Source organism: Nyctibius grandis, chromosome 22 (genome assembly GCF_013368605.1).
Source record: "Nyctibius grandis isolate bNycGra1 chromosome 22, bNycGra1.pri, whole genome shotgun sequence".
Taxonomy (NCBI): domain Eukaryota; kingdom Metazoa; phylum Chordata; class Aves; order Nyctibiiformes; family Nyctibiidae; genus Nyctibius; species Nyctibius grandis.
Window position 1 is genome coordinate 3,484,650 of NC_090679.1, and position 15,400 is coordinate 3,500,049.

A 15,400-nucleotide genomic window follows, 5' to 3' on the forward strand; every position below is an offset into this window, starting at 1 on the left:
CATGGTGGTGGACTTGGCAGTGCTAGGTTAATGGTTGGACTTGGTGATCTTAAAGGTCTTTTCCAACCTAAATGGTTCTATGATTCTATAGCGTATTGTTTCACCAAAAAACTAGTCAGGGACTTCTTACGACCTTCTTGTGAGAAGCCAAAACACCGCAGAAATCCAGCCAGCAGCCTTCCTGGGGCAGTGGGAAACCCAGCCTGCCGCACAGGTACTGTTGAGTAGTCACCTTGCTAGCTGAACCTGAAGCTCTCACCATCCCACACACCTCATCTAGGCTACACAACAACGTGTTCAAGGAAGCGTGGTACCAAACGCTGTGTGCGTGTGGAACAGAGCGACAGATGCTTCAGCTGGAACAGGGGGTGCAGGGACCGGCTGGACACCGGGCAAGGCGCAGCCAACACCTGCCAGAGCAACCGCACGGCTTTGTGGATGTCAGCTGCTTTTTTTTTTTTTAAGGCCTCCAGCAATGGGTCTTTTAAGGAGTAGTTTAAAAGAAAAGAATGAAGCAGCTTTGCCCATGTTTACAGAAAGTTCCTTTCATATTGGGACCTCTGCTCTTCCTGCCAGGCTGGAAATGGCTTCTGAAAGAAGAAAGGCTTTGGGGTACTTCCAAAATTAAATGTTCCATCTTTCCAAAGCTGGTTTTGACTTTTTTAAAAAAACTAAAATGCCATTTGGAAACTGAAAAAAAATTGACATACAGTCTGGGGGTGGGCAGGCTGGGGAAGAGGCTTTCCAGAAGGGTAAGGTAACCCTCCACAGAAAAGGTATGATTGTTTCAAGTTCACCAGTGCCGGAGGTTTTAACAAATATGTGGTATTTCAGGTAAATGTAATCATTCCCTGGCGAGTGAATTTAAACCCAGTTTTTCCTCCTATTTCAGTTCAGACACCTGAAGAAACCTTTTGGGGGCTGAGAGACAGATAGTGTGCTCTAGTAGCTTTTGACATTTGTGGTTTTGTTATTCACAGTCAATTAAGAATAGAGCTTTAAGTCTTGAGTATAAAAACACAGACTTCTGACTGTATTAGGAAAAAAACACCCAAGCAGCAAGCAACTAGCTTCCTCGAAACAGAAATCACCAACAGAAAATGGCTGCTCTCGTTACTGAGTAATTTCTTAGCCAGCCCGCTGTGGACTCTGCAAAGCTGGATGGAACGGCGGTGTGCAGCACATGAGGTCGTGCTGGAGACATTGACCCCACAGCAAAAAAACCATGATGTTTCTGCAGACTTTGTTCTCTGCTCTTGTTCTTCCTTTTCACATAGGTAAGAGCTTACCTACGAACCAAACCTTCCCTTTCCTTGCTCATGAGAAACAATCACCTGTTTGTTTATTGCTTTACAGTTCAAACAGGCTCTGATAACGCTGAATTCTTCTGTTGTGAGTGTGAGTGGTAAAAGGGAGCAAGTTACCATACACACACATTCCTGATCGCATTCATAAATTCATATGGTTCAATGAGAGGATTTTTTTTCACAAGTTAAGTTAAAAAATAAAGAGGAGTGGGGAAAATAAGATCTTTCAACTTGAATCAGAACTACCTGCAAATATTTTCCAAGATATTTATTTCAAAAGCAATTATCATTAAAAAGACACAATTACTTTCTTCATAAACACAGCTGATGCCATCTGGAAAAGGTATTTGGTCAGCTTCTTTACATATAGCCTTTCTCTGTATGATCTACCCATGTTCTGAAAATTTGAAGAAACACTTTATAACAAAACATGCCTTTTGGAGATATCTGTGCTTGAACACAAGACCACAAATACAGGAACATGAAAATAACCATTAATTTGTTATTACTTTGTTATTCACTTATTCTCTTGTAATATTTAAAAACATTAGGTTTTGCTGATTTTTTTTTTCTCTTGTTACAGTTCCCCCTTCTAAATGTCTTAAGTACTTTGCTGAGTGTTTTACAAAGACAGAAATGCCATTATCAATGAGATTAAAAGCAGTACAGAGAAAATGACAGCCACAGTGACTAGCCCAGTGCCCTGGAGAAATCCATTGCACACCACTGGCATCGGCCCAGGGCTCCCGGCAGTCCTGGTGTCTGCTCGCTGGAGCGGCACTGCTCCCAGTGCTCCGAGCCTTCGCTTCCAAAAGAAACCACAAGCTTCATTCAGAGCTGTGGACAGATACAGTGTTTATTCCCTTATTCTTGCTTTATTATTAATTTAAAAGCCTTGTGTATGGTCCTGTTCATCAAAGCAATACATTTAGTGGCCCCTCCAAGTTTGGCTTCAGACAAAATGGGGTTAAATCAGGCTATTTTCCAAATGCCTCACTTTCAATTTTACTTGTCTTCATTTTCTTCCCTGCTTAACCACTTCACCAGCCAACTGCTACTGCATTATGCTTTGGCCTCCGGAGAATTAGCAGTTCTGACTCCCAGCAGGTTGTCAGAAAGCCTGAAAGAAGTTATCCTACCCTCAAAATCTGGCACAAAAATGAGATGTTATTTCTAATTGTCTTTCTCGCTTTTACTTTTCCTTTCCAGCCCTTCGGGGCTCCCGTCTTCCCATCCTCCAGTTTGCTTTTCCACCCCTGTGCTTGGCAGGGCTCCCTGCTCCATTCTGCTCTTTCAATAGCTGGAGCTCTACAAAACTTCTTCCTTTCCCCCACCCTTGACAGCAGGAAACTGGTGTTGGCTGGTGCTCCCTGGGGAAAACGCTATATCTCACACAAAACTGCACTCATTGCCATGCTGTGCAGGTCACCTGCGCTAGCTGACAGCCTGATCACATGCCACCGCCTGAGCTTATTGTGGCATTTTGTCACAGGCAGTCTGTTCAGGCCTAAATTACTGAAATCTAGGGACAGAGCCTGGGGAAGGCACATCCTCATAGCTCCTTCCATACTGCACCGCAGCTATGCCAGAGCCATGCTCAGGTACTGGCAACAGCCAAGCCACAGCAGCAGCCTGCTCTGGAAGGGGTAATGTGCCATGCGCTGCGGACACCGTCACCCGCCCGCTGGCTTATGGCTTCTGCCTGGGACTTTCCTGTGCTACCCTAACTTATTTTTATGACCCTGCCTTCTGGTGATGGATTCACTGTATCTACACACCCAGCTGCAAAGAGCTTTCACTCTTAAAGCTACATAAATGGAAAAGTGACCAATGTCACCCCTGTGGAGGCCTGCATGGGCAGCTCCGTTGGCTGTTCGTTCACTGACAGCAAATGCGGCCTGGCAGCGGCAACGCCTGTGTGGGGCCCAGCCAGCACAGGGGCGGTTCCGCACTGCTGGGGCCTGCACTGCCGGGGGTCAGCACTGCTGGGGGTCTGCACTGCCGGGGGTCAGCACTGTCGGGGGTCAGCACTGCCGGGGGTCAGCACTGCTGGGGCCTGCACTGCCGGGGGTCAGTCGCAGCCCGGAGGGCAGCACACCCAGGAGCCATGGACACCTCGCAGCCTGAGGGATGCCACCCAGGCTGGAGACGCTTGCATGCTTGCCCGTGTGAGTGCCAGCCCCCCTGATGCCCTCCGGCCCGTGCCTCACCGGGGGCACCCAGCAGACCCCACTCTGCTTTCGGCCACCCTCATCGCGCCCCTGTCCTCCAACTCTTGTGCTTCGCCTCAGAAGGGCCAGGCTGAACCGCAGGCCCTTGTGTGCAAGAGAGCGGTTATAACGGCAGCCCCCCCTCTTTTGGCCTCGTAGCTCCCCACCCGCTCTGCCCCGAGCGCCCGAACCCCGGTGCCCCGGCCGGGCACCCCCCCCCCCTCCCCGGGCCGCCTCACGGCGCGCCCCCATCACCGGCCCCCCCCGCCGCAGGTGCCCCCACCCTCCCCGCCGGCAGGGGGCGCTCTCCTGCGCGCGGCAGCGGGGCGGGGCGGGCCCAGCCTTTAAGAAGCGGCATCCCCCGCCCGGGGCGCCGGTGGTGGGCGGGGCGTGGGGCAGGGCGCGGGGCCGCCCCGGGACTGGCCGGGCTGCCGCCGGCGGAGCAGGAAATGGAGGCGTGAGGGGCCGGGCGGGCCGGCGCTCCCCGCGCCGCAGGGCTGATCGCGGGCTCCCCCGCCGCCCTCCCCGGACCGCCCCGCCTCGGCTGGCCCGCGCCCCGCCCCCGCCGCGGGGCCGGCATGTGAGGGCTGGCCGGCGGCGGCGGCGCCTCCCTGCGCGGCTGGGCCGGCGCGGCCCCCGCACCGCTCCTCGCTGCCCGCGGGAGGGGAGGCCCGGCCCGGCCCTGCCCTGGGGCCGGCCCCCGCTGCCGCCCCGGTGCGGAGCAGAGCGGTGGATGGGGCAGCGCGGCCGGCGGTGGGGACGATGCCGCGGAAGGAGCTGCCGCTGCCCGAGGGCTGGGAGGAGGCGCGGGACTACGACGGGAAGGTGTACTACATCGACCACGGCAGCCGCACCACCAGCTGGGTCGACCCCCGCGACAGGTGGGTGGCGGCGGGGCCGGGCGAGCGGGGCGGGCACGGCTTCTCCCGGGCGGGGGCGGGGGGACGCGGCGGTCCGAGCGGCGCTTGCCGCCCGGCGCGGCTGCTCCGAGCTCCCGGCCGGTGGCTGCTGCCGGCCCTGGGCTCGGGGCTGGCTCCCGGCTCCGTTTGAGGACAGGACAGGGCGGCCGTTTCGTTACCCGCGGGCCTGGCTGGGCACTGGGCGCTGCTCGGGAGGTGCGGGATGGAGGGGCAGCAGTGGGGTTTGTTGTTTTATCCTTCGCATCTTCCTGCCCGCCCCCGTTCCCGTCTCCAGACATGTTGCAGAGCCGCAGTGCACGCTGCCCGTAGCGCAGGTGTAACGCGGCTGGCGTCACGCTGCCCTCCGCGCCGTGCGGGGGCTGGAGCCCCCCTGGCTCACCGCCGGGACAGCCGCGCCTCGGGGGAGCGGGGAGGAACTGGCAGAGGGGGGTCCGAGGTGTCGGTGGGTCGTGTCCTGAGTCGTGGCCCACCTCTGCCAGTGCTCTGTGGCTTTGGTCAGTGTGGCGATCGCTGAGGTCACTGACTTCAGGGTGCGTTTCTGATCGCCCTCTGCCTCCCAGCAGGTCTCTTCTTGTGCCTGCTGGCTCTGATGAGCTCTTTCCCTATATTGCTCACTTTAGAAGTAAGAGAAACAGCAAACAGTCTACTGTTTGAGACCCAGGCCATTTTCCAAGCAATGCTCTGTCCTAGCATGTTCTAGTTCCATGCTTGAGGCAGTTACGGCAAGCTGGTGTACAGTAGCTTGAGCATGCAGGAAGCTCAACGACTGTATCGCTGTTGAAATCAGAAGTTTCTAAAGTTCATGTTTAATGCTGTGTTAGCTGAAGTTCCTGAACACAGCAACTCAAAAATCCATCTTGATAAGCTGGAAATCCCAACAATCTGAATATGAGGTTTGTTGTTCATAAATTTTACCCACTTCCCCCATGTGACAGTGAGTGTTCTTGTTACGGGGCAGCTGGGGTAATTTCTGAATTTGTTTTCCTTTCTTCCCCTTGCCCCAGCAATCAGTTCCTTGAAGGGGCTTCCATTGTCAGTGGGATGTTAGTACTATGCCTTCTTTCCAGTTCTACTTAGATGTTTTCTTGTTAAGCATGGAAGTGAATGATTGTCCAATTTTACAAGATTTCAAGGAGTGTTCTGCATTCCAGGAATAATCCTTGTGTGTACTGTACACAAATGTAACCTGCTGCCAGCTGGGGGTTTGGAACTTGTTTTGGGGCTTCTGTTACAGTAATGTGGTTGAGAAGGGCTAGTAACACAGTTGTTTCAAGGTGTGTTTTTTAACCTTCATAAAAGTTAATACAAGCTTAAATTAGGAGTGCTTTCCTGGCATCTTTATTTTGTTACAGAGAATGAAGGCAAGTGAGAAATCTAATAGGCCTAATACTGGCTTATAAAAATTCTCTTATGTCCTTGGTTAGTGATTAAAAAATGACAGGAATAACTAAATGGGTGCCTTAGTTACACATGTGTACTGAGCTGTTGCAGAACCATTACCTGCTCACCACTGTTGAAGGAGAATATTCAGACACATACTGATAACTCGTATCACATGACATTTGTTGTGCACATAGAAATACACCTGAATACACATGGCCCTGACGAGCTTTGCATCTGAGTCATCTTCCAGTAGTGCCACCAAGAAAACAAGCTGGATTGGACACTCCCCCTGAAAATCCTCAAGGTTTTGAAGAGTTTATTGGTCCAACATGAGAACAACTATGTTACACAATACTTACTCATCACCTGGGGGGCCGTGTGCTTGTATGAGTTGAAACCCTGCTCTGGCATACAGGAAGGAAGTTTCTCTTTCAACTAACTACCACTGTCTGTGAAAACCAGCTGATGGGGAATTTCTGATTAGCTTGAGCAGTAAGATTACTACTCCCTGCAGTAGTGAACTTGGATTTACACACTGGTCATTGAGCTTTATCAGTGTATTTTAAGTGTATTTTAAGTTTAAATATTTGTAACCCTAGCCTTTTACAAGTCATCTTTAAAATTGCTGCAGCTGAGAGGTTGGTTTGAGTATTTGCTCCAGTGCTCTCTGTGTGCTGTGCTTACACATGCTGTCTCTTACCCAGCAAAAAGCAATAGATATTAGGAAACTGCAAGTTTGAGGGCTGTGGGGGAAGATGTATGTGTTAGGGTTTGCTCTGAACCCTTGTCAGTGAGACTGCACCTTTGTAATACCTGATGGGTTTATTCAGGGAGCAACAACTGGTAGCTGAAGATAGGACACACAGGTTTTTAAACCTTCCCTAAATCTTTCATTCTAGCTTAATTTAGTGGAAGTAAACACGAGCAGGGATACCCTCTAGCTTCAGGGCATGGGCTTTCCCATTGTTTCTGTGACCACAGTTGGTGTCAGGTTTGTGGTTGTGCTAAATGAGGTTGGTTTCATGGGCTGCTAGGGAAGCGGGCCAGGCCGTGGGCACGCGGGGGTGGGTGTTGGCAGCAGGGAAGGGAAGGCAGGGCGTGTGAGGTGGGACCACAGCTGGCCTTGAGCTGTGTGAAATCAAAAGCTGGGTTGGTGGGGCTGGTGGTTTTCCAGTTCTCTGGTAACTCATAACACCAGTTCTAAGAGGGGCCATTAGACTTTGCCAGTAGGAAGTCACTGGTACCTGGTGGGATCTCACTCTCCTGTAAAGCTGTCTTGAGTGATGCTAAGATGCCTGAAATCTTGATTGAAGCAACTGCATGCCAGAGCACTCTTACCTCGTGCCTTTTAAGGGTATACTAGACTTCAAGGCAGTCCTGGGAAGCCTGTGGATTTTAGAGCACTTTGTGAAGTCCTCTAAGGTTAAATAATCTGAAGAATTTTGTGATTTAACCATTGCTGTACCAGTGGTATGGTGTAACAGAAAAGAATCGAGGTACCTTGTAAGCAAGAATTTTCGGTGAAAAAGCTGTAAGGTAGTTCTAGTGACCAGGTGGGAGGGAACCTACCTGTGTTTTTCCTTGTATAAAAGGAAGCTCACGTAGCTGACTTTTTTTGTAGATTTGTTTGAAATTAGATAATTCAGGATTTGGATACAGTGTAATGGGAGATTAAACCTTACTGAGCTAGGGGAGGAAGTTTGTCATTCTGAGTTTTAAAAGCAAGCATGATCTTTCCGGTGTGCACCAGTACACATCATTTGGCAAAACATACCAGAGAGTTGTCCCAGCTGCTTTCTTAACACAGGGGGTCTGCACTGTAAGCTGCTGTCCTGATGACCAGACAGAAAATGGTGTTTCAGAACAGTTAGAAGCAGCTGCTGCCTTTCTTACACATCACTGTGAATCAGGAATTGCCCCAACAGCGTGCCCCAAATGAGATTTCTGCTTTCATCAGACATGAGGGTTGGAGGTGGATATCTGGGTTCTTGTGGGTGTGCTGTCCTTGGGTTCTTTACAGGTTTAGGGGAACTTCTACTCTCCCTCAAACTATCTTGGCAGAGGGTAGTTTTTTCTCTCTTCTCCTTGCCTTTCAACCCAGAAGCTTCCTGGTTGCACAGAGGATTTGGAGATGTCTGATAACCTGTTGCGCTCTCCAATATTTGTATTCTCATACTCTTCCTACTAGTAAGGTGGTGTAAGCAGTTTTTTCACGGTTATTTTAAATGGAGCTGATTGAACTTCTCATTTTACCCTAATCACTGGACTCCTGTTGAGTGTGAAATAGGTGCACTTCTAGCTTAAGTTTGGTGAAGCTGCTGAACAGCAGCAGATATTTTCAGTTTTGGGAGGCAGCAGTGCCTCAGTTGGTGGCATTTCATTTCTTGAAGGCTCTTAGTGACATAAAGGGTTGGAGATGTTTATTAACTGAAAGCCTAGATTCTGCAGGTGCTCCCTGAAACCCCTTCCTACTCCATATGGGGGTTTTTCCAGTCTGAACCTACAAAGTAGAGCTTTGGTGAAGAGAATTAGGGAAGAGATTTGCCAAGGCTCAGGGCCAATATGTGCCAATGTATGTGTTGTGTTGTCACATGAAGAAGACCTTGTGCTTTTAAAATAGTTAGGGCCACCTATTTACTGAGGAAGATTCAGGTTTGCTGAGCCTGAGGATCTTACTGAAGAAAAGCTAGGCATGTTGCATACAGAGCACAATCACCTAGCCGTGCCCCGCTGGGTCTGCCTTCTAGGCTTGATGTGAAATACTGCAGAGTATTTTGTCTCCTCTTCATTATTCTGATTTTGAAGCTTTTCATCCCCAGTCTGCTCAGCACACTTGTTATCCAAACTTACTGTATTAAAGGTTTAGAAATGCGAACATCATGCTAAAATTTCACATGTAACTGTCCACTACTTGGATTATTTGCTTATAGCATAACTATAATCACTGGAATAAGCTAAGTATAGCTAACTTGAATGTGGGAATTCTCCAAAATAAAAGGGCTAGAAGAAGTGAGGCCAATGAAAAGCAGCAAGAATAAAAGGAGCTGTGCTTTTCTGTAGATGAAAATCAGTAAGAGAAGAATTCTCAAAGGTGGAGCATTTCTCTTTCCTAGATTTTTCTTTCATCACTGGCAGCAGCATAGGTCATGCAGCTGAAGGCTGCTGGTTTGATGCCTCATGTTGCCTTCTTGTACTGATAGCTAGCCAAACACCCTGTCATATGTATGTGAATCTGCTGCTTTCTCATGTTTACATTCCCCAAAATAGCTGATTATTTTATAAAGAACAGGTAGTTCAGTGTGTGCCCATAGAAGCTGTTGATAACAGTTTTCCATGAGTGCAGAAGTGAGTGACAGAAATGCAGTCTTCATAGATACCTAAGTGCCATCTCTGGGAACAGGTGTCTTAATATGTAGGACTTGTGCTGTTCTTATAATCTTTTTCCCCACAGTAAATGAAAATTCACTGCTTTATATAAGTGCTAGTATATAGGGAGACAAAGGCAGCAAGTAAGATTATTGTGACACTTGACATTTTATTAGTTTATTAATATCAAGAGTCTTCCTAGATGAATTAACAGAGGCTGCACCTGTAATTGGAAAAGTGGATTGGAGCTGAAATCAATCAGACCTCTTAAGTTATTAAAAAACAAACTTTATTGTTGGTTTCTTTTTTCCTGAGACTCCCCAGACAAACCCTGTGGTAGGATGTAATGATTGCTTTGGAGGCTGCAGGGATGGCCTTCAGAGCCAGTGTGCTTCCTCACTTGTGTGGGCTCACTTCGAACTGGGGAGGGCGGCTGGAAACAACCGGTATGATGCTTTTTAACAAGGGCATCACTGTTAAAGGTGTGGTACACACACGTGTGTAGTGGCAGAGGATGTTGGCAGTGACTTTAGAACTACTAAAAGCATTATTTTATCTTACTTCCCTATGGAACGTCGAAAAAAGATGACAAACGTGAAGCTTTGTTCAACTCAGCAGCTTTTTAATGCGTCTTGGGGAATTCTGAGTCTTAAAAGATCAGAATTGCTTTTGAAGAAATCTCTGTAAATTCCATTGTTTAGAAATATGTAGGTTGAGCTTCATCTTCTGCTCTGGCAAGGTCATTGTGCTCACAAAATCAGTCCTTCAATTTTGCCTCAAAGACTCACGGCTTGTGAAGTGAGCGACACTGCCACGGACTGGAAACTTATTTGGCAAGGGGATCGACAGTTTCATCCCGATGTAGGTCATGTACTTTCATATTGAAGTAGTTATCTTGAACTTCATCCAGTGGAATGGCAGAAAATTGGCTAGTAAGTGTGGGTATGGCAGGTGAGAGGTGGCTGCTGCATTGGTCACCTGGGGCAGGTGCTCGGTGGTGTTCCTGATGGGGCACCTTAAGCTGCTGGTGCCAGAGTGAAATTCTGTATCAGTGCAGGGAGCGAGGTCCAGAAGCTGATCTGGCTGAGAAATGTTATTTTACTGTCTGGGTTTATTTTAAAGGAATGGTTGATCCAGGTTGTGTATGCTTGTGCAGAAACTTGTGCTGGCACAACTGGGGCTGAGCGGGAGGCTACGAGGTGTGGGAGCGGGGCTGGCTCTGGTGGCAACCCAGCAATGCTGCTGAGGGTGTGCTTGTGAAACTGTCCCCAGACACTTGACCTGGCCGGGCTCTCTGCCAGCCCAACCAAGGAGGCGTTCCCAGAGCTGGAGGTGCTTAGCTGTGCCCTGTGATTTCTGATTGAGTTTTACAGGGAGAGTGAATTTTCACTTGCTGGAGCCCAGATGAAACCAGCAGTGGTGTAGAACATCTCCTAAAGGTGTAATTTGCACTGGTGTCTTCATAGCTAGCATAGATATGGGAAGATGAGTTTGCAGCAAACTTTTTCATCTCTGAATCTGATTTAAATTCCTCTAGCTTGTACAAAAAAAATTATTGGAAGACATGGGAAGACTTTTCCAAAAAAGTTTAATGAAGTAACTTGTGTGCTAGGTAGCTGAGGGTGGTCCTGTCACTGACCTGCCACACCACCTTTTCCGACTGGGCTCTTATCTCAGTTGCTGGAGGAATCTATTAGCAAATGATTGATTCATATTCTGTGCTCCTGAAGGTGACTACACACTGCCAAGGCTAGCCTTGCACTCTGCCCAGCATGCTGAGGAGTGTCACCACCCCACAATGCGTTCCTGCACTCATCATGGAGACTCTGCTGATCTCGCTGTCTGCCGGGATTGAAATGTCCTGGGCTTGATTTGACACTTGGTTGTCTCAAGTATGGGAGAACTTCAAGTCTCTCTCAAAGAGGAGGAGAGATCATACAGCTGGTTTGGGAAAGCCTTGCTGATGTTCTCCCTGTGCAGGGGCTGGCGGCTTGAACCTGGTGGCCTTGAGTGCCCCAACAAACAGGGCAAGTGCTAGCTGAAAAAATAAGTGAATAAAGGGGAGTGGCAGCAGCTAGGCAAAGTCAGGTGGAGGTATGTAGACTAGTGGAGGTATGTAGATTAGTGCTACTGCATACACATCTATGAGTGCTATGTAGATCGACTGCTTCCTTGGAGAGAAATACTTTTCTGCTGAATGGTTGCCATTCCTGAGACGTGGTTAGTAAAGTTACGTGCTTTGCTTGTGGTAATGAAGACTTAGCTTTAACTCATCAAATAAAACCCAGAGTTTTTATTCACAGAGCCTAAGGTTACTGCTCCCCCCTCCCTTTTAAGCTACATGCATAGATAATTGGCTGAACAAACAACAGACAAAACTGCTCCCAGTAGAATAATAATGGCTTTTCACTGCCACTCATCCAGTCAAGTGACATCTGGAAGACTCTGGATAGTCACAGGAGGCTTGGTGTGTAAGAGGAAGATGCAGATAAGCCAAATCCTACAGCTGTCAGTGTTCTCTGGTTTTTCATGCTTTTGGATGGGTTCTGCTGGCTTGGTTTGTTCTCTGTTTAGGCTGGTGCTTATGGCATCCACCCCAGACACTATGTTCTGCAACATAAGTACCCAACACATTTAAAAAGCAGATGAATTGCTTTCTCAATCTTATAGAGGTGCTGTGGGGATTAATTAGTTCTGACAAAGTGCTTTCTGGCTGGGATGTCAAGCTGGTGTTTCAGGACTAATGGTATTGTTCAGTGAAACTATTTAGTTCTCCTCAAATGCCTAATCACTGTTTTAGAAGAATTTACTCTGTGGAGGAAAGCTTTATTGATTTAAAGCATGCAATAAACAGTATTGATTTGCAAGAGGCAGTCATTCATATCTGCTCTATGCAGAGTTAGGATGCAAGGTGGTCACATAACTATTTTGAACTAAAATGTAAGTGAAACTATTGCTTAAATGACCCTGCAACAACTTGCAAATTTCTCATACCTTGCTTACGGTTGCCTTAATAGCTCTGTACTCAGAACAAGGGCTGTCCCCTGCTGAGGAGAGGGCTCACTGCTATTTCATCCCTCACAACCCTTCCACTGGGTGGATGGCCTGCAGAGGAACAGCAGTGGCCAAAATAATCTTCTGGACCCTTAGAGCAGCACGGGGAAACGTAGGTAGCCCCAGAACTGCTCTATGAAGCTGTGCTGTGGGTAACTTTGCAGTTAATTTTGCTTGTGCCAGGCACAGCTTCTGATTTCACATGGCATCTGAGCCAGCTGAGCCTCTGCAGCTGCTAGAAGGCATGCTGGTGGCCCAGCTGCGCAGGCTGTCCCCTTGCCCGTGCAGCCACCAAGCCATCCAGTGTGGGACATCCTTCGAGGGGCTCAGGCAGGTTGGCACCATGGATTGGCAGCAGCGATCTGTTGGACGGTGCACCTAACTCCTGAGTGAATGGGAAGAGTCATCTCCCTGGCAGCTTCATCCTGGACACTTGAAGTTCTCATAGTTGGACTGTTTGAAAGATTGAGTATGTTTTTGAGCTGCTTATCCAAATTATCTCAAAAGGAGTTTGGGTGGGGATGAGAATGGAAAGTATTTGACTGTCACACATGGTGCAGCTCTGCAAATTATCCAGTCTGTTTCCTATGAAGTATCTCAGGTTGGTGGCCTGTCTTGGGTGGTGCTGTTTCAGTCAGTCTGATTCAGCCTACAGAGAAGCTCGTAGTAACCCCTTTGGGAGGATGGAGTTTATCATACTCATTTGGTGGAATTGGCCTGCTCTGCAGCTGCTGAAATGCAAGGGAGGAGGTGGGTGGGTGGGGAAAACAGGCAGCACCCTGGGAACAGGGCAGCTGCTGTCCTGGGCTGGCAGGGACTGGGCAGTCAGGCCAGGGTGGCTCCTCATTGCCTGCATTGCAATGGGTGTTTCATGGTGCTCTGAAGCTGAAACCTCTGCTTGCCCCAGTGCTGCTTTCCCTGAGGGGAAATCTTCAGCCTGCCTACTGCCTGCCCCTCCATAGGGCTCCCAGGGTTCGCTGGGGGTTTATTAGGATTTCCGAGGCAGCACGCGTGTGCTGTGCTTCTGCACCTTATGTCACTGATCTAGGAGATGTGACAGTTCTACTGCAACAGTGCACACAGGGTAAGGTCCATGCTCAATTAGTGATGCTGCTCTGGTTTTTAACAGCTGGTGGATTGTTGCAATGCTCTTTAGACAGGCTTTTGCTGCTCAGCCCTGGCCTTTGCTCAGAATGGTGCCACTTCTGTTCCTCAACATCTGATGTGACTTTGGTTCAGTCTTCTGGTTGCTGCTTATGGCTTTTGCTGTTTTGGTGGGAAGAGAGGGGCTCAGATAGCCAGAAACCTTCCAAACAAGGAAAGTCTCTGGCTAGCTGAGCCCCTCTCTTCTTTGGAAGACTTTAGAAGACCTTCTTTGGAAGGTCTCTGCTGCTGTAGCAGCTTTTGTGTTCTTTTTAAGATTTTTCCAGATGCTCCCTATGGCTAGTAGAGTGATGCTAATGATGCAGCTTCATTGCTTGCTGTTGTTCTGAATGAATTCCTGTATAGCAGAGATGGAAACTTTTCTCAAGGGAGAACTTGGTATGAAAAGGAAGGTTTTTTAAGATAAAATGGTAAGGCTTGTCTAAATTAGGATGACCTGTACTGTATGTAGCATTCCAGGTCAGCTTTTCATATTGAATTGTGTTTTAACAACAACAAAAAAAATCTTTAATGTGAATAACATTTTTGTATTGCAGAGCTTTGGCATGGTTAAACTTGAAATCAAATCAGCACTTTGAACAGACTTTTTTGCTGGAGCATGTATGTGGTGATGCTCGGGTGTATTTGATTAGTGGTATGTGTTAACCCTGCAGAGAATGAGATTAAACTCTCCTGTTCAGTACATTGTTCAACATTTCTCAACATCTGATCTCTCTCCACCTCAGTTGTCAGTTCACTCACTAGGTTAGATTTTTCTGAAATTCCTTGAAGTTATCTCTACATCCAGCTGACCTAAATAGCTTGTCAGCCAGCAAGGCAGTAAGCCAGACTTGCAATTTGTCTTTCTTATGTCACTAGTAAGTATTTTGCACCGCAAGTTCGAAGCATCAAAGTTAAACAATCTGTTGCCTTGATGGGACACTGACTATTTAATTCTTACGTGGACACATACATAGAAGGCTTTAGGCTGTTTAACAGCTAGTTCTGAAAAAAAGTTTTCCAATATTCTAGACATAGGCAGATTTGTCTGGTAAAGAGATCCCCTTACAGTCCTTAGTGAGTGTTATTTGGTCTTATTTTAACTTATATATGCAGGAAAGTGGAATGTCATGGCTGCTACAGTGTCCCATGGCTTTCTGTGGCACCAAGGTTTTGCAAGATCTTAGATGTCTTAACTTTCCTATTTTTTGCTTTTTAAATTTGTATGTAGGAGCTTCCAGATTTAACTTAAATCCAGTTTGTCAAATATTAATGTGATCTCTTTTCAGTTGAGATGGTCTATAATTCTGAATAAAGGTAGATATATTGCCATATGTCATCTGTTAATTATTCATAAACTATTGTATGGCATTGCTAGCTTCTTGTGCAACTGGCTCACTAGTAATTCAATTTAGAAGGTATCTGCCATCATGGCCTTTGCATGATGCTAAGGGAAGCACAACCTGAATGTAAATACTTTCTTAAAGCACATGTTGTTTGCTTGTCTGATCTCTTACTCTTTGGACATTACTCCTCGCTTCCTTTTTAAGATTTCTTTTTAGGAGAAGAATGTGTGGGTGGAAAGCGGGGGGTATGTGGCCGAGGAACCTGCCTTGGTCATTTGCAAAAGGGTTGCATGGATAAAAATCTCAGTTTGCAAAGACAAATTTGCAGCTGAACTGATCACACAGAGTCCTCCACTCAGGCTTGTTTTCACACATCCTTTGTAAATGCCACTCTTATCCCTAAAGCAAATGTTGTGTGTTGAATTTTCTCATCTTTATTCTCTATTTGTCCAGTAGTCTGTAGCTAATACCCCATAGTGCTTCCTGGTTTATTTTCTCTCTGCTTCCCAGACACAGGCTCCTGCAGTTTTGGATGGTAGTTCTGACAAGTTGTGTTGCATCTTCAGTAGCTGAGATGGGCTGGTGGTCCTTTCTAGTGTGGTCACCATGGGTTTTGAGTCATATGCTGTGGTGGTTCTTCCTTCCTGTTGGGAAAAGATCGCTCAGATATT

At 47.7% G+C, this 15,400-nt stretch overlaps 1 protein-coding gene across 1 annotated transcript in view; it reads left to right on the forward strand.

The window, feature by feature from the left end:
• Positions 1 to 4,195: 4,195 nt before the first annotated feature.
• Positions 4,196 to 15,400, forward strand: part of WWC1 (WW and C2 domain containing 1) — a 72,671-nt gene continuing 61,466 nt past the window's right edge. The window contains exon 1 of the mRNA XM_068417186.1: positions 4,196 to 4,398. Within this exon, the coding sequence (XP_068273287.1) occupies positions 4,280 to 4,398 (119 nt within the window). The 5' untranslated portion in view covers positions 4,196 to 4,279. The remainder of the gene's footprint in view (positions 4,399 to 15,400) is intronic.